The sequence below is a fragment of the Gymnodraco acuticeps genome, unplaced genomic scaffold (genome assembly GCF_902827175.1).
Source record: "Gymnodraco acuticeps unplaced genomic scaffold, fGymAcu1.1, whole genome shotgun sequence".
In the NCBI taxonomy this organism is placed as follows: Eukaryota; Metazoa; Chordata; class Actinopteri; order Perciformes; family Bathydraconidae; genus Gymnodraco; species Gymnodraco acuticeps.
This window is the reverse complement of record NW_022991487.1, coordinates 324,923-348,673: the sequence shown is the minus strand read 5'-3', so window position 1 is coordinate 348,673 and position 23,751 is coordinate 324,923. Positions and strand designations below refer to the sequence as shown.

Sequence of the window (23,751 nt, the reverse complement as noted above, 5' to 3'; positions counted from 1 at the left end):
CACAATGCAGAGCTTTACTTTTGTATCTAAAGATTGAGATCCTCCCTCTTCTAATAAATGTGTTTTTGCTTATTCTTACTTCTCTTGGATGTTTGACCTTCACTGTGCAGGATGATGTATGTGCACAGTTTCACACCAGAAGGCATTAATCTGCTGAAGGGGGGAATGCATCTGTCTTCGCATTACATCTAAATTTAAGATGTGGACGTACAAGCGGGATTTTGTGACATCACATCAAGTTTGACAGCAAGTTGTGGTCGAGTATGCAACTATAGGACTGCACCTTGCTTTTTTCATCATCGTTTAGTTAGAGAAGGAACTTTGGGATTGTATCCTTTGCAGACAATTTACAGGCACACAAACCTATATTACACACTGCAGGAAAGGGAAAACCATTAAAAGCATAATAGGCCTATTTAAATGTGAGGGTTTTCAGTCTAAAACCCAAAGATATTCAGTGTTATATGATTTATATGAAAACATCAGGAAATCGGACTGTTGACTTAAAAATACAATTTTTAAATACATTTTTTAAGATCTCAATTTTCTATCTATTTTTCGGGGACTTATCAAAAAAGCTATCTGAAAGAGGGGAAATACTTTCAACTGGAGATCCAAGGCCCCCAAAGGGACTGTGTGTTGGGACACACATACACACATTCATTCACTCATTATATATGCTCAATATTGAGAGGTAGCTGAATGCAAAGTGGGTTCCCCGACTTTGTTCCTGAGCTTTATGTCGTGATTTGTATATTCAACATGGACTCTACAAAGAGCTGTGTTGTAGTTGTGTATAGCATTACAACTAAATGTTGATTGCTGTTTCTGACTAGAAGGGATGTTCCAGTGGATTTTCCCTGTTGAAAACTTTTTTCCCAGTTTTTTTTACACACAACATGAATTCAGCATCAATAGCCTTTGTTTCTTCTGTTTCTTAAACTACACCATAATGCTAACTTCCTCAAACATGTGGCTTGTAGTTTTCCGTTATTCTGCTGACAGACAGACGTAAAGGCAACGGTGACAAATAAACACACACGTGCACTCACTAAACATGTTCAATGTTGAGAGTTCACTGGATGGTTTTGTTTTTTTAGAAAAAATTAAATTGTCCAGAAAAATACATCTTCAATTATTCAAAGCTTAGCAATGACCTTAATTGTCATTGCAATCTACACCCTGTGTGTTTCTTGTGTGTGTGTGTGAGTGTGTGTTTGTGTGTGTGTCTTATATGCAGTAAGGGGATGTGTGACCTCCCTAGTGTGTATGTGGGCTGATTCATTATATTAGCACAATTTGCAGTGCACTGAGTTTAAACGTGTGGATGGAGATAGAGACAGATACTGTGTGTGAATAAGCGTACGAGTAAATTATTTAAACAGGATACAGTAAATGACTGTTGCGTGCAGTCCTGAGAGCTTCTCTCTGATTGGTCGGTTTCATCTTGTAAAGAGCAGCAGCAGACAGAGTTAGGCCCACTTTAATACAAATGAATACGCAGCTTTCGGAGGATTTTGTCACCCTCGCTGTTTTCTGTGATTCTCTACATGAGAAATGGAAACAAATTGTAGATGACTTTCTCTCTCACTGAAACAGAGGGTGTCACTTTATGTTATAGGTCCTATATTGTTGAAAGTAAGTGCTTATAAAACGCTGTTAAAGTATCTAAATGCTTGATCCGTGTCCAAATGCTCACAGCTAGTATCTACAAAATATGCCTTTTCAAATGAATCGTCAAAACAATATATTTATTATTACACAGTGTTAAACATCCCAGTTTATTTCCAGTTGCTGTGAATGACCTCAGCTGACAGGAAGTAAACATGGAGCATATTAACGTACTATTTAATTGAACCGTTTTAAAACGGAGCATAATGAGCATGAGCTGCTCGGAGTCCACCCTGGCAGAGGGTGTGCCTATTGTTCAATAGCTGTGTGCCAATTGGTCCATTTGGACTTAGTGACGTCAATAGGCCCCGGAAGAAGAAAATGGAAAAAGAGAAATGTCCAACGAAGCGTTCTGGGGCAGCATAGACAGGTCTTTCTGTGTTAGAGTTTTACTCGCTACAGGGTGTACTTTGAGGGTTTGTGACTCTGCAGACCGTTTACATGCAGAGAAAGCTACATAACACACAAGGGGACGGGTAATAACCAGAAAAGCATGACATGGGACCTTTAACAAATCCAATAGATATCCTATAATGAATGTTATAAAATATAAATCAATCCACTTTTAATTAAACATTACATTACTGACCACTGTTGTGTGTGAACCTTATTCATTTGTCCACATAGGACATTCTATTGGCATTTGGCACCTCATGGGTGGTAATTAAAGACTGTTCACACCACTTGTAGAATCTTGGAGAAAGATGGATTCGTATTTAGGTGCTGCTTGTCATATTAAATGGATATGTTAAACTGAAAGTAGCTTGGACAACTAAAACAAAAATACCTTGATATCAATCCATTTGCTTTAATTTATGCATGGACAGAAAATATGAAATGTTTTAGCAGTATTGTGACGCATAAACAAGAAGCAGCCATGTCATTTTATCTTAGTTCTTGCACTTAAGAGACCTCCTTCACCTGGCCTGAGATCAGTGTGTTACAGAGCTGGATATTAGACTGTACCCTCCCTGCAGAGCTCTTACTGCTGCTCAATGCGTTTTAATGAACACTACAGCAAGGAGTAAAACCTGGGGAGGGGGAGAGGGGGGGTCATTATTATACATCCTTCTATATTTAAGATATGACCACAAGGAGAAGTAAAAGAGAGTTGGGAGAAATGTAAAAGTGATGAAGAGACAGAAACTCTGCGGCAACAGGGGGTTTATGGGAGGTTCTTCCTGTTGTGCAGACCCCCACAGAGTGCTCGGACCCCCAGGGGCGATACAGATATCTTTGTAGGATCTTTGTCTTTCGTGTGTGTGTGCGTGTGTTTATATCAAAATGAAAAACGTTGGAAGTGAGGAAACAGAATACATTCAGGGGATAATATGCCCGCCACAAGAACTTTAGAGACACACTTTTCAACCTTTAAAGTGTGAAGCCTTATTATAAACTGTAAAGGTACCTTGGAGAGCGCTTACTTCCCATAAGGACAATGCTGCATTCACATGCTCGTCAAAAGGTCCCACTTCTTGGTGTGTTCATGAACTTTAAAGAGGCCCTGTTATGCTTTTTGAGGTTTCCCTTTCCTGTAGTGTGTTATATAGGTTTGTGTGCATGTAGAAGGCTAAAGGCTAAAATCCCTCCAGTACCTTACTTTTGCTCTTAGCTGCATCTCCTCTCATTTGAAATATAACCTAATTTGTAGATAGTCTCCCCAAATTCAAGCTCATACACACTTCCATTATGTGTGTTTCCTGCACTATAGTGTATTAGTGTCTGATTCCAGTGAGACTCAGTGGAAGGGGGAGATGCCCGGGGAAGAGGAGCCGAGCTGGGATCAACCAGAGGACAGGGGTTAATATAATTATCCTGCAAAAACCTTGAGACTGAAAGAACATCATTAGTCATAAAGAGGGGAGAATTGCCCGAGCCGCCGGCTAGAGGACGAGAAGGAGAGCTTCAAAAACACACCAGTGCAGTTAGCAAGACAATTAGTACAAGAACTAAAACTTGGGGGTCTTTGTGTGAAAAATCCCAGAGAGGACAGTGTTTACTCATGCCCTGAGCCGCAGCAGAAAACACGCCTCGCGTGCTCACAAATTATGATATTTTGCTCAATATAAGTGAATTACTTGTGGTGAAACTGTTTAGAGATTACATTAATATATGAACTGAACACATAATGATACTCTTGTTTAGCTAGGGCCCCACATTATTTAGTAATGAATGAAATGACATCTGGTTTGTGCAGATTTAATATGACGCTGTAGCGAATGAAGGACTTCATTTTTTTGTTGTGAATGTGCTTAGTGGCAAGCAACTGAACGGATGAGTAATAAAGCAGGTTTTTCAGACGTGTGCCATTTAGGGCCAAGAGTAGAGTTATTCCCAAGAGCAATTCAATGATCAGCTATAAAGTTCAATCTGTCCATGCAGATCTTCAGCAGGTGTTGAATCTCACTCAATTGTCCTGTCTGGTCCAAGATAATGTATCACACTGATGAGATGTGCTGCACCTATGTGGGGTATCACACTGATGAGATGTGCTGCACCTATGTGGGGTATCACACTGATGAGATGTGCTGCACCTATGTGGGGTATCACACTGATGAGATGTGCTGCACCTATGTGGGGCATCACACTGATGAGATGTGCTGCACCTATGTGGGGCATCACACTGATGAGATGTGCTGCACCTATGTGGGGCATCACACTGATGAGATGTGCTGCACCTATGTGGGGTATCACACTGATGAGATGTGCTGCACCTATGTGGGGCATCACACTGATGAGATGTGCTGCACCTATGTGGGGCATCACACTGATGAGATGTGCTGCACCTATGTGGGGTATCACACTGATGAGATGTGCTGCACCTATGTGCTGCATCACACTGATGAGATGTGCTGCACCTATGTGGGGTATCACACTGATGAGATGTGCTGCACCTATGTGGGGTATCACACTGATGAGATGTGCTGCACCTATGTGGGAATGATTGGAAATGACTTGGGAAAATGGGAAACATGCTAAAAACACACCTCAACTGTTCGGCTTTTGATGTAGCTCAAAAACTGACATCCTGGGGAAAATGTGATCTAATTTTGAACCAGAGAAATTGCAGAAATAATTCAATAGAATATATGCTAGGATCCACCAAAGTGAGCAATGATATAAGATTAGGAAATCCTGCAAGATGTCCGTTTTTGAGCTACGCTAAGGGCCGAAACAGTAAGGCTAGTTTTTAGCATAGCATGCTACCTTTCCTGTGGTGTGTTTGTATAGGTTTTTGCGCATGTAAATGGGCTCGATTCCCTGTGTTCCCTCCAGAGGGAGTTTCTCTCCAACACACTTCCTCCCATGCCTGATACTGACTGCTCCATTGGACTCTATTTGTTTACTTCTGGAACATAGTGACATCACTCACGCTTCTATTGGCTAGCGCTAGTTGCTAGCCCAATACATTGTACGTGATAGGCTAAGAGGCGGGACATCTCTAAGTGGTTGACCAATCACAACAGAGCCAGCCAGCTAACCAATCAGAGCAGACTGGGCTCTGGTTTCAGACGGAGGGTGAAAAGAGGTGCTGCAGCACATGGAGACATGTCACAGGAGAGGCACTAAATACTAAATACAAAAATACAAATGAACATGAAAACTAGCACAATATGTCCTCTTTAACCAATGACTCAACTTGACAAGGAAAAATGTACTTCAGACTTCGACCAAATGAGCCATGTCTGCTTTGAAGATTTCATTCATTTGCTCCGTATTTCGTGTTTTGTTCCTCTCTCATTATTACAAAAATGTTATGTTTTTATTTCAAAGTGTTTCCAAACTTTACGACGCCCCACACAACATCACCTGCTGTCTTGTTTAGTTGGACTAACAACTTTCTCCTCCTCGGCCCACTGTGGGACACTGTGGTAAAAGCGAACATCTCTGACATCAAAAACTGACTGATCACAGACGCAGTTTGTTTCTTGTTCTCACACATGGACTGATTTTCCCTGTGTCACACTGATGAGTTGTTTATCTGCTTCCATCCCTGCCTCTAATGACAGCGGCAGTAGAGTCTCTCGGTGTGTTTTTGAACACACCATGCCTGTTATAATGCCATACTAATTAATGTGGCTGACTGAGAATAACCATCTTTCCAAGGATACCCTCCCTCTACCTCATGTTCTCCCACTTACAATTCCCAGCATGCTTTTCAGCTTTAAAGCATGCTTGCGGTATCAAGAGATTCGCCTCTCACCAGATGCTGGATAAGGTACAGAGCAGATTTTTTCATTGTATTTGTGAATTTAAAAGGATATTTATGGGATGAGTAAGAGGAGGGGTGGGAAGGTGGAGGGAGAAATCTATTGAAGACGCAGGGGATGAAAACAGAGACGTTCATCTGTGAAACAAAAGACAGGGAATGAAAGGAAAACAGGCAAAATAGCTGACTTTAGCTTTCTTTCCCTTCTGAGGGGAAATAAACTGTGATTATCAAATCAGTTACAACCATTGTGTCATAAATCATCTCATATGAGCGGAACAATGACACTTTCCTCATTGCGGTCCCTCAGCTTTCTGCATGCCTTTCTTTTCTGGGGAGTGCTCATGAATGATTTAAAAAGTGATCTGTTTCCGAACCTCCGAGGAAGAGGAGCTCGGAGAGGAGGAGTCTGAACTGTGTGTGTGGGGGGGGGGGAGCACGCATGACGGTTTTCCTGCGAGAACACACACTTTATCACACATCAAGCATGGATAGTATATTTCATTCATGAGGGAAAAGGGGGCAACATTCAAGTGCAAAGCGGTTTCCCCATGAAACAGAATAGACCAGGGTGAAAAGGCAGAGCTTATGTGGGGAGACTGTCCCTCTGCTCTGCGGTGACCGTGTGATCCTGAGAATAATATTTACAGAGCAACACACCTCACATCATTCATCACAAAATCACAAACCCCAGCTAGTCCCATGCAACTTGGAGTTAATCCATCATCTGCCTCTCTCTTTTCTTTCTCTCCCTCTCCCCCTGATCCAGGCTTACACCTAGCATCCTCTCACCTTCACTCTGCGAAGGACACAAAAGAAAACTTTGGTGTAATTCAAAAAATAGTGGTGACAGTCTCCAAAGTCACTAGGACACAAAAAGACTGGAGGCTCCAAAAATGGAGCAGATATTAAACATGTGTTCTCCTGTGAAGATGATGGACAAGCCTGGAAGCCATAGAGTGTCCTCACTATCTGCCCTCATCCTCACTCAGGCTTCCAGTAAAACAATAATCCTTTGTAACAGGTCACCATTCAGTCTAATTAGTCCATCCTTCAGGAAACAGAATGGCTGCTGAAGCACATATCAGGGTTACTCAAGGTTTCTGATTTGCAAGTTTAATTGAGAATGTTCTCTTACAATTTAAATGATAGTTTGTTTCTAGTTAAACCGACACCACATAGAAAAGGCCCTATTTCAAAGAGTCAGCAGGCAATGACAGAATCAAACAGTCAATAAAGGTTTATGTTATTGGAGTTGGACCTTGACTTGAGACATAATATGCTCATTTTCAGGTTCATATTTGTATTTGGTGTCTCTACTGTGAAAATTGCAATTGTTTTACTTTTGCTGCTCTACAGTAGCTGTCATGATATAACCACACAGACATAAACAGTATAAGACCACCTACAGAACAAATATAGAAGTCATAAAAACAGCTATGACTGTTTTCTCTGTGCAACATGTTAATCAGCAGCAGTAAAGTTTTGCTGCCAGTCTGTTTCAGTGTGTGAGGAGATGGAAAGCTTTAAGCTCTCAGCAGCAATTTAGCTGTGTCAGCGGGGGGGCAGGATGGCACTGAGAGAACCAAACACACGACGGATAAATGAGTCAAGCAGGCATGAAACAACATGACCATGTAAAAACACACTGAATATCATTAGCATTCATACGGCTTGTTTTTCTGCCTGATCTGCCTCTAATGAATGTTCAGTACTGGAAAATAATAAGTTGTTGATAAAAGATTTAGAAAAGACTTGGCCCATATCTGGGACAAATGTCGTCAGGGGTTAAAGCACACAGAACAAAATCACTTTATTGTAAGTTAATGTTGTATTATGTACTAATGTGTCCTCATATTTAGCCAGGCTGTCTGCTGTAAGGCCCTGTCACACTGTCCCGAAATTGACACCCGATGGACACACGATAAAGGAAATGTTCAAATTCGGCTGTGATCGTAGCAACATCGGGCCATTCGTGAGGGCATCTAAGCCATCGTATGACCGCCGGTGGAGTTTCTCAGGCTCCGGCAGCAACTTAGTGAGCGGCAACTTCGTAAGGCACTCGTGAGGACATCTTGTCAAATCGTGTCATCTTCGTGTTATCATCGGTGCCATCGGGCATTCGCCCTCACTCTGATCGGGGCGAATGCCCGATGGCACCGATGATAACACGATGCCCTCACGATGGCCTTACGAAGGGCACAATTGACACACAAATTCAACACGAAAATGAACCTTCGCAAGGTCCTTCGGCAATTTTTTGGCATGCCAAAGATTTTGCCACCGCTCACGAAGTTGCTGCCGGAGCCTGAGAAACTCCGCCGGCGGTCATACGAAGGCTTAAGATGCCCTCACGAATGGCCCGATGTTGCTACGATCACAGCCGAATTTGAACATTTCCTTTATCGTGTGTCCATCGGGTTGTTTTATTGCACAACAAAATCATGTAAATATATTATGTAAATAACCCAATTTGTGTTCTGTGAAACTAAAAAGGATATAATATATTATTTTGAAGGACAGTTGACAGGAAGTTGTTGTTGTTATGGAAACAACATTACGGAGAAAACGTAATATTTTCTACATATAACGACGGATAAAGTAAAGAACAAAGTCTGAAGATATCAGTACAGTATCATAGTACTGTAACACAATTGTTTTTGGTACTTTCATTGCAGTTGTATGTCTTAAATGTAATGTAAATGTTGCCTTCGTGTGTGGTTCGGGGCCATCATCGTGCGAAATTCACAATTCCATATTCGTGTGTCCATCGGGTGTCAATTTCGGGACAGTGTGACAGGGCCTGTAGGGGTGAACATGTTGATATTTTAGTTAGTAGGATTACCACTTTTGTATAGACTGAAATATCTTGGAGATGGAGTGGAACACAATGTAGTTTCAGACATTCATGTTTTTTCAGATGATGAATCAAAATGACATTGGTGATCCTGAGCGAAAGCATGAAGCTGACATTCGTAGTTTTGTGTATGTCCTAAAAGTAATTAGATGCATTGTAATAACTTTGGTTACTCATGTTTCTGGTACTCTGGCCAGTACTGACAGTTTTGCATGTTAGCCTTTAGCTTAAAGCACCACTGTACAAACAGCTCACAGCCTATTCAGAGCTGCTACCATCACCGTAGAGTCTAGACACTTAATTGTGTTACAATTTACAATAGAAGTTGTCAAAAGTGGAAATTACATTTGTTAATTCCTAAACTATAAAGAAATAGGACTATAATCATTAAAGTAGTCAAATACATTCACTCCAGTTTGCTCAGAATTAATACTAGCTAATTTCTTTTTCTAGTTGTGGCTTGGCTGGTTTGCTCCATAGTTTTACAGTCAATTAGGAATACTAATACAAATGTACTGCCTTTTTTTTAATAAACTATTAATAAAATCAAATACAAATGTACATTTCTTGTTCACAATACGTTCAAATGTGAATTTCAATAAGTCATTCTGGAAAAAGAATCAGTGCTGTAATGTTGCCCATGTGCCGGGCGTTTCTTCCCTCAGCAGACTGATGTCGGGGGAGTAAGACTCACTCATACTTGGCTTCTCTTAAATGTCATTCTTCCCCCGTCAGCCAATCAAATCAAACTGAGAGGTCGGGGAGAAGAAGACCTGATGCTGCAGCGATTACCAGCCGGGAGAGGAAAACTTCCCTCATGCTGCTCCGTCTCCTGCTCTCGTCTTGGCCCTAATCCACTTAGTTGGCTCTTCCTGAGCTTACAGCCTTTCCTTTATTCCATTATAAAGACCCACCGTACGACCTGCTGCTTATTCCATTAAAAAGGGCCCAATCCATGACCCCACGTCTAATCCATAATGCAGACTACAGGCCGACCTGCAGTCCAGCCACAGTCCGGCTGACAGATGGGACAGAGGGGACAGAAATGGAGGTCCAATGAATGACGGGGAATTTGAGAGCTGCGCTTATGAGTTAAGCTTCCCGGTGAAAATGATTTCCCTGATGTAAATGATGATAGAGTTGAGGCTTTGCCACTCTATCTTTGATGGCTGGAGATGGCTTTCACAAGGCCCATCAGTGATATGGAAATGTCCACATCTAAAGGGTTTGAATAGAGCCTGTAAAATGAGCATGGAGCCCGAGGCATTTCAAAACCCAGAACACCTTGGCTCGGAGTTTGCATTGTAGTCAGTAATGTAGCTCATTACAGTTCACCTTGGCAGAACTTTGCAACACAGTGAGCAATGCTGAATCATACAATAATCGAATAAATCGAATCCAGTTTTACTTTGCCTCTGTTTGACCTTCTCGTCTTTAAAATCCGTGCTGCCCCTCTGGCTGCCCTCGACCTTAAACGCCCTCTCACAAGTGTTTTCATTGTGTCCACAAATCTAAATTTGCAACCTCCCTGCGTTTGCACTTAATGGGCTCTCAGGTTACGTATTTATTGATAAAGCAGCACTATTTATCCCTGAGTACCTGGATTACTGCGTACCTGCAGCAGCTCTTTAGAGACTCTGACAATGCAGATAAAAGAGACACGTCCCATAGCAGTAACATCTTACACCGGCTGATGATAAAAAAGGGTATTTTTTTGGCGTATCCGTCCAGGCTCAACTCAGGTCGTTAAGGAGACTTAGCTAATAATAATTACTTTCTCTGGGTTCAGCCATAGATCCACAGCTTGAGGCCCGGGGACACACAATACGGCCAGGAAGTGACTACAACCCTCTCTCCATCGATAACACCAGCATATCTCATTACTGCCGCGACCTTAGGTACACTGCCATTCGGTCTTGATCATATAAAACCCATTTCAGCGCCGTGTCCCCGCCGGAGCAGCAGCAGAGAGGAATATTCATTATTCAAATTTTAAGCATTGGAAATCCCAATATGTTACTAAGGCCAGATGAGATGAGATGAAATAGCTTAGCCTTTTGTCCAGGGAACATTGACTAATCGTCTCGCTCCCCCAAAATCAATTTCCCAGCCGTAAGCATCAGACACTCTTGATTGTACTGTACTGTTGAAGACCCCCCACCCACTATCACCTAATACTCCTGCTGGCCGCCCAGAATAACTCATTGATTAGTGATTATGTTACGGGAGGTGTGGGTTGCCGGGGGCGGAAGACGGACTGGACCCGGTCATCTCCACAGGAGCTAAATCTGGGTCCTCTGTCACCAGATCCAGCACACTGACACTATCTGCAGCCGCCACTAACCACCAGCCTCAGTGAGGAGAGTGAGGAGACACTTTTTTGAGGAGTGTTTCAAGCAAAGCGGCACAGCAGGGAATCTGAGACGGATGATAACATCTTAGATGTGGTGCACTCGTGGACTGCTAAATAAATTAAATAAGCACAAATATTTCAAAACAGGTTGATGATTAAATTAGCTGCTAGTGGTGAAGGTGGAGGGTCTGGCAATGGACTGTTTCACCCCCAAGGTATCGCTGCCTCTCTCTGATTTATGTGTGATGAATTGTAGTGCTACAGTATGATGTAAATAGAAATAAAAGCCCCCCATTTTTTTTAAGCAGTTTCCACACTTAATAGTCTCCATTGTTTCAATTTTGTCTGTGTGTTTTTTGATAATGATTTGCCAGCTAGTGTACTTCGCATCATTTGATGTTGTATTCTGATTGATTTGTTTGTAGATGTTGGTTATAACGGCATTCCCGTTGTGAGATTTAGCTCTTTCAGTCCTTGTGTCTGATTTTGCCACCAGTGACTTTGGTTGCCAAACCTTTAAAGCCGCAACCAGATCAGCACACACTGACACCAACCACCAGCCCTGTCTCTGGGTGAGGAGAGGACATTAGGAAAATGAGGAGAGATTTTTTGGGAGTGTTTCAAGCAAAGCGGCACAGCAGGGAATCTGAGACGGATGATCAAATCTTAGATCTGGTGCACTCGTGGACTGCTAAATAAATAAAAATAAGCACAAATATTTCAAAACCGGTTTTGTTGATGATTAAATTGGCGTGGCGATGGACTGTTTCACCCCCGGGGTATCGCTGCCTCGCTCTCTGATTCTGTGCTGAGCCTGAAGAGTGGCTGTGATCAATACCTGCAGGCCTTTTCAACAGTGCCAGAGGGCTGTGTGTGTGTGTGTGTGTGTGTGTGTGTGTGTGTGTGTGTGTGTGTGTGTGTGTGTGCGCGTGCGTGTATATGTATGTGTATGTGTGTGCTGTGTCAGCATCCACTCAGGTCTTCATCAAACAACCCCCCATACTTCGACTCTACACACACATACACACCCACAGTCGCTCATTTTCACTTTCCCTCCTTCTCACACACACCATACCTTACACACACACACACACACACACACACACACACACACACACACACACACACACACACACACACACACACACACACAGTACACACACACACACACACACACACACACACACACACACACCATACCTTACACACACACACACACACACACACACACACACCACACACACACACACACACACCACACACACACACACACACACACACACACACACACACACACACACACACACACACACACACACACACACACACATTCCCGGCCATCCCAACACGGATGTTAAATACCATTCAAATGTCAGCCTCCCGTATTGATTGGAATGATAATTCTGAAAGGTAGGAGAGATGGCTTGTTGATGCTAAGCAGGCGTGTGATGGCCCTGAACATCTTTCACTGTCACAAAGTTGCCCTGTAAGGGTTCCCGGCCCCCCTGGCAGGGAGTGCATCGCGGTGTACGTTAGACCACCGAGGCCGTGCGTTTCTGTCATTAATCATTGTCCTCACGGGCCGAGACACAGGACGAGCAGGATTCATGTTCAGAGAGAGGAGGAGGGTCACTTTAACGCCCCGAGATCAGAGACAGGGAGTGTTTTTGAGCGTGTGTGTGTGTGTGTGTGTGTGTGTGTGTGTGTTTGTGTTTGTTCATCGCCCGGTGGGTTTACCTTTGCATGTTATGTTTGAGAATACATTCTACAATATATAGGCTGCTTTTATTTAGAGTCTGCTAAATGTTTTGTTTAAAACTGATTAGTGTTGGCTGGTGTCATTTACATTGACTGATTTTGGCTGATTTTGGTAACTTGAACTGTTTTTTGTCTTAAATGTGACAATAGGCATTGTTTTAAGTGATATATTTAAAGAATTAGTCCAATTAATCTGTAAACAGACATGTATTTTCCACTAACACCTACTACTATAGCCATAAAGACAGTTCATCTATTCATATTTTAATCTGTGAGATATTTGCTGCTATCTTTGTTTGTGTCTCTAAAATCTTTAAAACAACAACACTTGGAAACAATTAATTGTTTTAGCTGAATGTACTTCCTACTGAATAAATAGTCCTTGTAAAATCCATTTCACTTTAACACCAAAAAAATCCTTGAGATGGGGAATGGTTTACTTTTTCTTTGTTTAGGTTATCGTATGTCACAATATGCACGATGGGTATAAAAAGATATTGGTTGCAATCTGTGTCAGATTGTAGGAAATCAATCCTAGGCATGTTAAAGTGTGATGAATGCGTGGTGAATCGTAGCTCCACGATGTAATTGGAATAATAGTAAACGAGAGTAGAGCAGCATCATGGTCTCATATAAACCCACAGATTGTTCAGTTTCCATTGTTGCATTTTTTCTGTGTGTGCTTTTCGTGGACTTTAATTAAAAAAGGGTGCCTGCATAATGATTTGCCAGCTAGTGTATTTTGCATCATATAAAATCGTATTTTGATTGATTTGTTTGTAGACTTGTGGTTATACTGGCATTCCCATTGTGATAATTTGCTACTGAAGTTCTTGTATCTGAATTTTGTGACCACCGACTTTGGTTGCCAAACATTTTAAAGCTGCAACCGGAGTTTCACACAACATTATTATAATCTCACTAAATAATTTAGCCCTCATTTCCTCTTTCTGTACATTCTTGGTATACCTTATTCCAAAATGTAACCAAAAACTTTAGATTACATTGCGGCGTTCAAATGTGCTCCAAGTGAAGATAACTGAGGTAGAACTAGTGAACATTCAGCATGCATCTCTTAGCAGTTTGACCCTCACCTGGCAGGTACCTCGATGTTGGAGATGGCGTAGAAGTACTTGAGCAGGTTGTCTCTCTGGACGTAGGTGCCTCCGAGGGCGGGCCTGAGCAGCCTCATCCTCAGGTTGGTGAAGGTGAAGAAGTCCCTCAATCCCTTCATACTTTCCATGCGGGTGTACAGGCTGTCCATGTTCTGTAGCCGCGGCCCCGCGAACACAGAGAAACGCGCCCGCACCTCGAACTTCACGTTCTTGTCGTTCTTGGAGCCGACCCAGCGCGAGTACTGCTCGGTGCAGATGACCCGTGTGATGTTAGCGGGCGAGAGGTCGGCCACAAGTTTGGGCTGCATGTTGAAGGCGTCCATGCAGTCGTCGGCGTAGTACTGGTAGGGCTGCCAGGAGCGCCCGTGGTCCATGGACTTATCCAGAACCATGATGGTGGGGCGGCCGTACTCGAAGGTGACCTGGATGTCGTCGGAGAGCTCCAGGCTCTTGTTCCAGGACATACTGATGTTGGCCAGCAGGGGCTCGGGGTGGCTTCTCCAAGTCACCGTCTGCCAGTATGTGAGCAGGCCGGTGCGCTCTTTGTCCTGCATCAGCTGGGGGGGGTGGGCCAGGTCCGGGTTAGAGGCATCGCACTCGTCACTGCACAGATATGGGTTCTCCTACAAGAGAGAGGGGAAAACAGAGCAATATTGCATCAGTGAGGCTGCTTAGAGATAATACATGTTTTTAAATCAGTGAGTCTATTTCTCAGTGTGTTTACTGTACTTAAAAAAATGAGACATACACTTATACTGTTCAAAAGTTTGGAATCACCTGCTATATTGACGGTGTCCTTATGTCCTTTAAGAATGGCTTTTTTTTACGATAGATAACAGTATAATTCAGACAAAAAATATAGCATAGTTTTATAGTAGTTTTGACCCCAAAGAAGAAGAATTAAACCCACATTGTTGCATGAAAGAATACTGTTTGTACTTGTTCTAATTTTGTACTTGTTATCCAGTAAAGAAATGAATACATGTCCATTTATAATGTGCAATTGGGCTCAGAATATTTTTGCGGAGATGTTTTTCTTTGGACCCTCTGCAGTTTACTCACTGGTTAGATTGAAGAGATTTAAACTGTGATTTGTTAGTCCGTAGCATTTCCAGCTAATACTCTCTATCCAATACACTAAAATGACCTGAAGAAAAGGCGTCCTTTACTCCAAACTGTATAATTTGATGCATATCTTCCACTTTCTCTTTTTTCGCCAAATCTAGGTGATTTCTTCTTGTTGAACTGGTGCTAAAAGGTATCTTTGTCTCTTTCATCCCTTCACATTGACAGCCTTTTTGAACCCTTGAACATCGTTTTTTTCTCAATGTACAAAACATATAACCAAGTCCTCTCAGCAGATTGACTGAACATACTGTAACAAAGCCACAATAGTTGTTGAATGCTAGTAAGTGTTGCTAACTTACTAAGTAACTAAACAAGCTGCAAACTCAAAGACAGATTAACCTACCAAGGGGACAAAATAAATCTATACCCAGCTTCCAACACTCTTTGTGCATTGTGTTGGTCACATTTCCTGTAAGTACCCACCAGAGCACACAGCAGACCACACAGGGCACTTTCATTATATTTTGCACAAACCACTACAAACCAACAACTGATGCAGTTTTGTGTTGTGAGCTATTGGTATTTTTTGGCAAACAATATATAAGCATCATATGAACTCATATAATGAAGGTCAGGGTTCATATTTGAGTGTATAGAATCTTTTGAGCGTGCACATTTCCCAGAAAAATGGCAATTAATCAAATTACTACAAAGTAATTGCCACACAGTGAACATGGGTCCCTGTGGCAGTTACCTGCTTTACACATTTGATAATCCAGCCTCACACAGCTCACTTTGTCTAAATGTAATTAAAATGTCTCAATTCCTGGGAGAACCAAATGTCTCGCAGCAAAACGTTTAGCGCTAGAGTGGATTTGTAGATGCAGTCTCTGATAAGGGAAGTGAAAGCTATTTTAAGCAGCGGAATCACAATTTCTCCTCCTAATCTTTTATGTAAAGTGTGGCTTTACATCTTCATTTCACCATGTCATTTAATAAACCCACAGAGGAAGTCATGTATCTAAATGAGGAGAGCCTTCCTCTCGCCACCAATGCATCAAGGGACAGAGAGCTTAAAAGTAAACTTGCCAAACAGCACAACAAGAAGTGTGAAGGTCAAGAGGATTGTGCACCATCACTGTCTTTGCATAGACAGCAGAGTGCTGCACTTTTAACTCCAGATAATTGATCCGCCTCTCATAGTGATGCCAAGACTTTCAACCCCTTCTACAGATCTCTGAAGGCAACAGGATGATTCACACACACACACACACACACACACACACACACACACACACACACACACACACACACACACACACACACACACACACACACACACACACACACACACACACACACACACACACACACACACACACACACACACACACACACACACACACACACACACACACACACACACACACACACACACACACACCCTCTTTCCACCTGCACTAAGAAATGCTTCTTAGCAGATCTCCTTTTCCTAACAAGGAGATGAATTCATTATCAGCTCATACAGATTGCCACGCAACTTCCATGACTTTTTATGGAAAGTTTTCTAACTTTAAAATAAAATCCTTACCCTCGAATAATATTCCCAGAATCCTTCATTCTGGCTCGTCATATTGAGACATTTGCAGACATTTCAGTCAATTTGATAGAGCTTACTGGTGTAAGCTAGTTGTCTGACATCTTCATCACACACAGAAGTTCAATATTTACAGAATGAAATCCCTGAGATCCTCGCAGCCATCTCTCCTGGTGCTTCATTTGCAAAAAGCAGCCCTGACGCTGTTTGGATTGTATCACATCCAGAAGTCTCGTCGCGCCCTCAGGATATACTAATTAGACTGATAAGGAGTTATTATTTTGTCTGATAATCAGTGAGTCATTCATTGTACAAAAGGGGTTATTATTTGTATAAATTGCCAAACTGTACACTTTGTTGAGTAAAGCCACTGGCTTATTTCATTTGCAGCAAACAAACCAAAACTAGTTAGCAAGCAGTTTTCTACTCTAAATACAATTGATCAATTCAATTTAGGTTACTTATTAGCTGCTGATGCCTGTGAAGTTCCTTTTTGTCTGTTTAAGACTGCGACCAACTCATCTAGAAACACTGTTTGGTAAAGTAATAGAAATAACATAGAAATAAATATCTACACCATTTTTTTTTCACCTGATTAAATAATAACAATTAACAATATAATGTTTTTCCGAAATAGAAAATGGAGAGAAAATATTAAATATGATTAAAATAATGGGTTATTTGCTGTTTGAAACAGTACCGAAGGAGTGGCAGACCGGGGTGGTGGTTCCCCTTTTCAAAAAGGGGGATCAGAGGGTGTGTGCCAATTACAGAGGCATCACACTACTCAGCCTCCCCGGGAAAGTTTACTCTAAGGTACTCGAAAGGAGGGTCAGGCCGATTGTCGAACCTCAGATTGAGGAGGAACAATGCGGATTCCGTCCTGGTCGTGGAACGACGGATCAGCTTTTTACTCTCGCAAGGATCCTGGAGGGGGCCTGGGAGTACGCTTATCCGGTCTACATGTGTTTTGTAGACTTGGAGAAGGCGTATGACTGAGTTCCCAGGGAGTTACTGTGGGAGGTGCTGCGGGAGTATGGGGTGAGGGGGTCTCTACTCAGGGCCATCCAATCTCTGTACTCCCAAAGCGAGAGCTGTGTCCGGGTCCTCTGCAGTAAGTCGGACCCATTTCCGGTGAGGGTTGGCCTCCGCCAGGGCTGCGCTTTGTCACCAATCCTGTTTGTAATATACATGGGTCGGATTTCGAGGCGTAGTCGTGGGGGAGGGGGTCTGCAGTTCGGTGGACTAAGGATTGCACCACTGCTTTTTGCAGATGATGTGGTTCTGATGGCTTCATCGGTCTGCAACCTTCAGCACTCACTGGATCGGTTTGCAACCGAGTGTGAAGCGGCTGGGATGAGGATCAGCACCTCCAATTATGAGGCCATGGTTCTCAGCAGGAAACCGATGGACTGTCCACTCCAAGTAGGGAATGAGTCCTTAGCCTGATAAGAATGTGTGTGTAAAAAACGCAAACACTGACTGATATATGCTGGGTCCAGGCTCAAGGGCGTATGGCACTCTCAACTCTTTCCAGGACATGCCGGGGCCCTGCCTGCAAGTAGCTTTGCCGATATCTGTGTTGATAGGTAATAGATTAAGAGCGGTGAATCATCTTAGAAACAGGAAGTGCTCAAACGTTCGTGTGAGTTTATCAAATTTAGAAGTGATTCCATGTCAGCCACAGCTTGCCACAACAAATCTGACTGATAGTGTATTCAACAAACTTGAACTAGCTTTATTAAATGTCAGGTCTCTGGCAGGAAAAACATTTTAAATCAATGATTTTATCACTGAGCACAATCACAATTTTATGTTTTTAACAGAAACTTGGATTGAACAACAGAACAGTGCAGTTGTTCTTATCGAATCAATCCCTCCCAACTTTATTTTTATGAGTCAGGAAAGAATGCATAAGAAAGGGGGTGGAGTTGCTATTTTGTTCAATGATTCCATTCAATGCAGGAAGACATCTTATGGGAACTTTGCTTCTTTTGAATATGTGGCCCTTCAGCTGAAATGCTCCTCTCGAGCTCTGTTCCTAAATATCTATAGACCCCCCAAATACTGTGCAAGTTTTTTGATGACTTTACTGAACTGCTGTCTATAGTGTGTATTGACTTTGACCGTCTAGTCGTTGCTGGTGATTTTAACATCCATGTTGACAACCCCCAGGACAGAGGGGCAAAATAACTGTTTTGCGTTCTTGATAACTATGGACTGACTCAGCATGTGACGGAGCCCACACACAATAAGGGGCACACTCTGGACTTAATTATCTCAAAGGGTCTGAATATCTCTAAGTACTCTATTTCTGTTCACAAAAATGTTCAAAAAGAGGTAACCACAAAGCGATATTTAACTGAAAATACTAGGGAAATGTTTACTCAGAATTGTTCTTCCACACTTGCCCCTGCTAACATCTCAGTAAATGAGCTAGCAGATCATTTTAATTCAAAAATTAAAAATGTTATAGATCCCATTGCTCCAACTAAGTTAAAGGAAGTGTCTGGCAAGAAAATATCTCCATGGAGAAAGGCCATGACCGTGAGAACAGAGAAAAAAGAGTGTCGAAAAGCTGAACGCAGGTGGAGAATAATAAATCTCCAGGTGCACTTTGAAATCTATAAAGAGAGACTTGGCCTTTATAATTTGGAATTGAAAAATGCACGACAGTCTTTCTGACACCATTACCAAAAACAAAAACAACGCACGTGCCTTGTTTGCTACCGTCGACAGACTAACTAACCCCCCAGTGTCAGTAGCCTCTGAATTTCTATCCACCAGGGCGTGCAATAAATTAGCCTCCTTCTTCACTGACAAAATTCAGAAAATCAGACAAGCAGTCAGTGCCTCTGCATCAGGTACAGCAAATGTTTTGTCTCTGTGTCCACTTAAAATCAATTCAAACACCATGACACAATTCCATCAGATTAATGATAAAAACCTAGAGGACATTATTCAACTTCTGAAATCCTCCTCCTGCTGCCTTAATATTATTCAAAGATGTTTTTCCTTGCATGGCCTCAGATCTACTTCATATAGTAAACAACTCTCTTCACTCAGGTGTTTTTCCACAGGCCCTGACAACTACAGTCATTAAACCGCTCTTAGTAATGAACAAGTACAGGCCCATATCAAACCTGCCATTTCTAGGTAAAATCATTGAAAAAGTAGTTTTTCAACAGCTGAGTAATTTTTTGCATTTAAATAACTGTTTTGATGTGTTCCAGTCAGGATTTCGTCCAAACCACAGCACTGAGACTACTCTTGTAAAGGTCTTCAATGACATCCACTTAAACACAGACAGTGGCAGAACTTCAGTGTTAGTATTATTAGATCTCAGTGCTGCGTTTGACACTGTTGACCACAACATATTACTAAACCGACTGGAAAACTGGGTGGGACTTTCGGCAACAGTTCTAAATTGGTTTGAATCCTACTTAAAGGACAGAAACAACTTTGTTTCTATAGGTAAATACAAATCTGAGTTGACAAATATGACATGTGGGGTTCCTCAAGGCTCCATCTTGGGGCCTCTTCTCTTTAACATCTACATGCTACCACTGGCTCAGATAATGAAAAACAACAAAATAAGTTACCATAGCTATGTGGATGACACACACATTTACATAACCATTTCACCAGGAGACCATTCTCCAGTTAAAACACTGAGTAAGTGCATTGAACAAATCAATGACTGGATGTGTCAGAACTTTCTCCAATTAAACAAAGATAAAACTGAGGTAATGGTTTTTGGAGCCAAGGCAGAACATATAAAAGTTAGCACTGAGCTTCAGTCTGCAATGTTCAAAACAACAGATAAAGCCAGAAATCTAGGTGTAGTCATGGACTCTGACCTGAGTTTCAACAGTCACATTAAAACAGTTACTAAATCAGCCTACTATCACCTAAAAAATATATCTAGGATTAAAAGACTAATGTCACAGCAGGATTTGGAAACACTTGTCCATGCTTTTATCTTCAGTAGACTTGACTTGTCATAGTCTGCTCCATCATTCACCAGTAGTTTTCCATTCACCTGTCTCACCTGTTTTCCACACCCACTCGTTAGCTCACTCTCTTTCTCTTCTGCACCCATTAGCTTCTGCCAGTATTTAAACCCACACCTTACACACACTCTTTGCCAGATTGTACTTTGCCTCATGCTTGTCTTTCCCGCGTTTGAAACTAGATTGCCTACCCGGTTCCGACCCTGCCTGTCCTCGATCTGCCTGCTCTGTAGTGATGGCAAAATGAAGCTTTGAATGAAGCATCGAACCACTTGGACAATTGTGTCGGAAATAGGTTCATTTCTCGAAGCTTCAGTTACAGCGACCACTCCTGGCGAAGTGCAAGGCTGCAGTGGGTTTAACGTATCTTTGCCTTGAAAAATATTCGATGCACACACACTAAGACTGAATATCATGTTCTAGTTCTATTTGCAATTAAAGATTGATAATTGTGTGTATTGGGTTATTGAGAAGAGACTAGAGAGTGCTGTACATTTTTTTGGGAGGAGAGGGCCTTTTATCAGTTATTAAAGTTGAAAAGCAATGATTAAAATACATCCATCCCGGGCTTTGAACCAGCTGCGCGGAGGACATCGCCGCATTCGGGCCGCCGGCTCTACCCACTGGGCTATCTATTCCTTGAAATATTGAACTGTTTTTATATTACTGATAATTGTCTTTTTGTTCACAACTTCTCCACATTTCGAAGTGTTTCCCGAGCCAGAACGACCTATCTTTCTTCCTGGCTTGCTCTATAATGATACTACAATTCAAATGCAATACCAAGAACAACTCAACAGCAACGACGCAAAATACGACAACAACCCACACATTGCGCATTGTTTAGAGCGGTCATAAAGTGTTGAAGCACTCAAATTTGAAACTGTTTCAACCTGTCACCTGTCAGAATCGAGACGAGGCAGTGCATTGAATCGCGTGAATGGACCGCGAACCAGTCAAGTGATTCATTCAGGAAATGAAGCAGTTGCTGCTTCGGACGTCACATGTCACATGATTTGAAGTAGTTGCTGCTTCGGACGTCATATGTCACGTGATTTGAAGCAAGCTTCGAAGCACTGCTTCTATGGAATAGGAAGTCCAGGGTTGATGCTCCGTTCGAAGCTTCAGTGTCAAACTGCCATCACTACTGCTCTGCCTGTTCCCTGATCCTGCCTGTCCCTCGACTATCCTGTCTGGCCTGTTATCCGACCCTGCCTGTATCTACGCTGACCGCCTCGCTTACTCCCTGACTCTCTGCCTGTCCCTAACTCACCTTCTACCCGCTGTCCTCCGGTGCGTTAAACTGCTCGGTTGGTATTCCTCAGATCCAGTGGAATCTCCAATAAAGTGTATTACCAATTCTCCTTGGTTTCTCGAGTGCTGCATTTGGGTTCTCCTTAAGATTGTGACAGGACTACTGTAATGGTGTCTTTACAGGTCTCACTAAAAAATCTATTAGAAAGCTGCAGTTGATTCAGAACGCTGCTGCTCGAGTCCTCACTAACACTAAGAAAGTGGATCACATCACTCCTGTTCTGAAGTCTTTACACTGGCTTCCTGTGTGTCAAAGAATAGATTTCAAAAATAATGCAGCTGGTTTATAAAGCTTTGAATGGTTTAGGCCCAAAATACATTTCTGATCTACTGCTAAATTATGAACCAACCATCAAGCCCCCCTCCTCTGCTCCACTGCCCCTCCTCTCGTGCCCACCCCCGCGCTGCTAACCTGGCCAACCTCATACCTCTCCAGCCTGCCACCACCCCTCCAACCCCCCACTTGACCAATTTTGCCCTCCTTAATATCCGGTCACTTAACAATAAAGCCCACATCCTCCACGAAATAATTCTGGACAAATCCATCGACTTCTTTCTGCTCACTGAAACCTGGCAACAACCCGATGACTTCTTCTCCCTCAATCAAACATCCCCCCCCTGGATTTAATTACATCACTAAACCCCGCCCCTCACGCCGTGGTGGTGGGCTGGCTGTCATCTACAACCACAACATCCGGACTACAGAACTCACCCTCCCCTCAGTACCATTCCTCAAATTCCTCGCCTTCAAAGCCCCTCCCTCACTGACAGTTATCCTCATTTACCGCCCCCCCCAAACCACACCCCTCCTTCCTCTCTGATCTCACTGAACTCCTCACCATTGCTTCATCCCTCTCCCCACGTCTGTTACTCCTCGGCGACCTCAACATCCACATGGACTCCCCCACCTGCAAACTCGCTTCTGAATTCTCCTCCCTTCTGGACAATTTCTCATTTACCCAATATGTCACCTTCCCCACCCATGATAAAGGACACATCCTTGACCGTGTCTGCTCCACCAACCTCCCAGTACTTGACCTCCACCGCTGCCCCTTTCCCCTCTCTGACCACAAACTCATACAGTTCACCATCGCCTCCCCCGTCCACCACCCCCCCCATCCAGGAACATCACCTTCCGTAATTTATGCTCTCCCAGTTCACTCTGGTTACCCCCCCTGAAATATTCAAACTGATCAGCTCCTCCAAAACCCACAACCTGCTTGCTTGACCCTCTACCCACCCCTCTACTGAAGTCCTGCCTCCCCGTCCTCTGCCCCTCCCTTGTCAACCTTTTCAACTCCTCCCTATCCCAAGGAACCGTTCCCTCTGCCTTCAAAACTGCTGCTGTCACTCCCATCCTCAAGAAACCTGGTCTGGATCCCTCCTCCCTCAGTAATTACCGTCCCATCTCCAACCTCCCATTTCTCTCAAAAACAATAGAATGCATCATCTCCAAACAACTCCACCGCCATCTCCAAACCAACTGCCTTTTTGAACCCCTTCAGTCTGGTTTTCGTTCCAACCACAGCACAGAAACGGCACTCATCAAAGTCCTCAATGACCTCCTCACCTCTGCTGACACCGGTTCCCTCAACATCCTCATCCTCCTCGACCTGAGTGCAGCCTTCGATACCGTGAGCCACTCCATCCTGCTTACCCGACTCCAGGACATCGGTATCGAAGGTACTGCACTCAGGTGGCTCCAGTCCTACCTCTCCGACAGATCCCACTTCATCTCCCTCAACAACCACTCCTCTGCCACAGCTTCAGTCACCCAAGGTGTTCCCCAAGGTTC

At 43.0% G+C, this 23,751-nt stretch overlaps 1 protein-coding gene across 1 annotated transcript in view; it reads right to left on the bottom strand.

The window, feature by feature from the left end:
- Positions 1 to 23,751, bottom strand: part of LOC117533107 (netrin-G2) — an 86,164-nt gene that overhangs the window by 47,420 nt on the left and 14,993 nt on the right. The window contains exon 3 of the mRNA XM_034196740.1: positions 13,944 to 14,587. Within this exon, the coding sequence (XP_034052631.1) occupies positions 13,944 to 14,587 (644 nt within the window). The remainder of the gene's footprint in view (positions 1 to 13,943; positions 14,588 to 23,751) is intronic.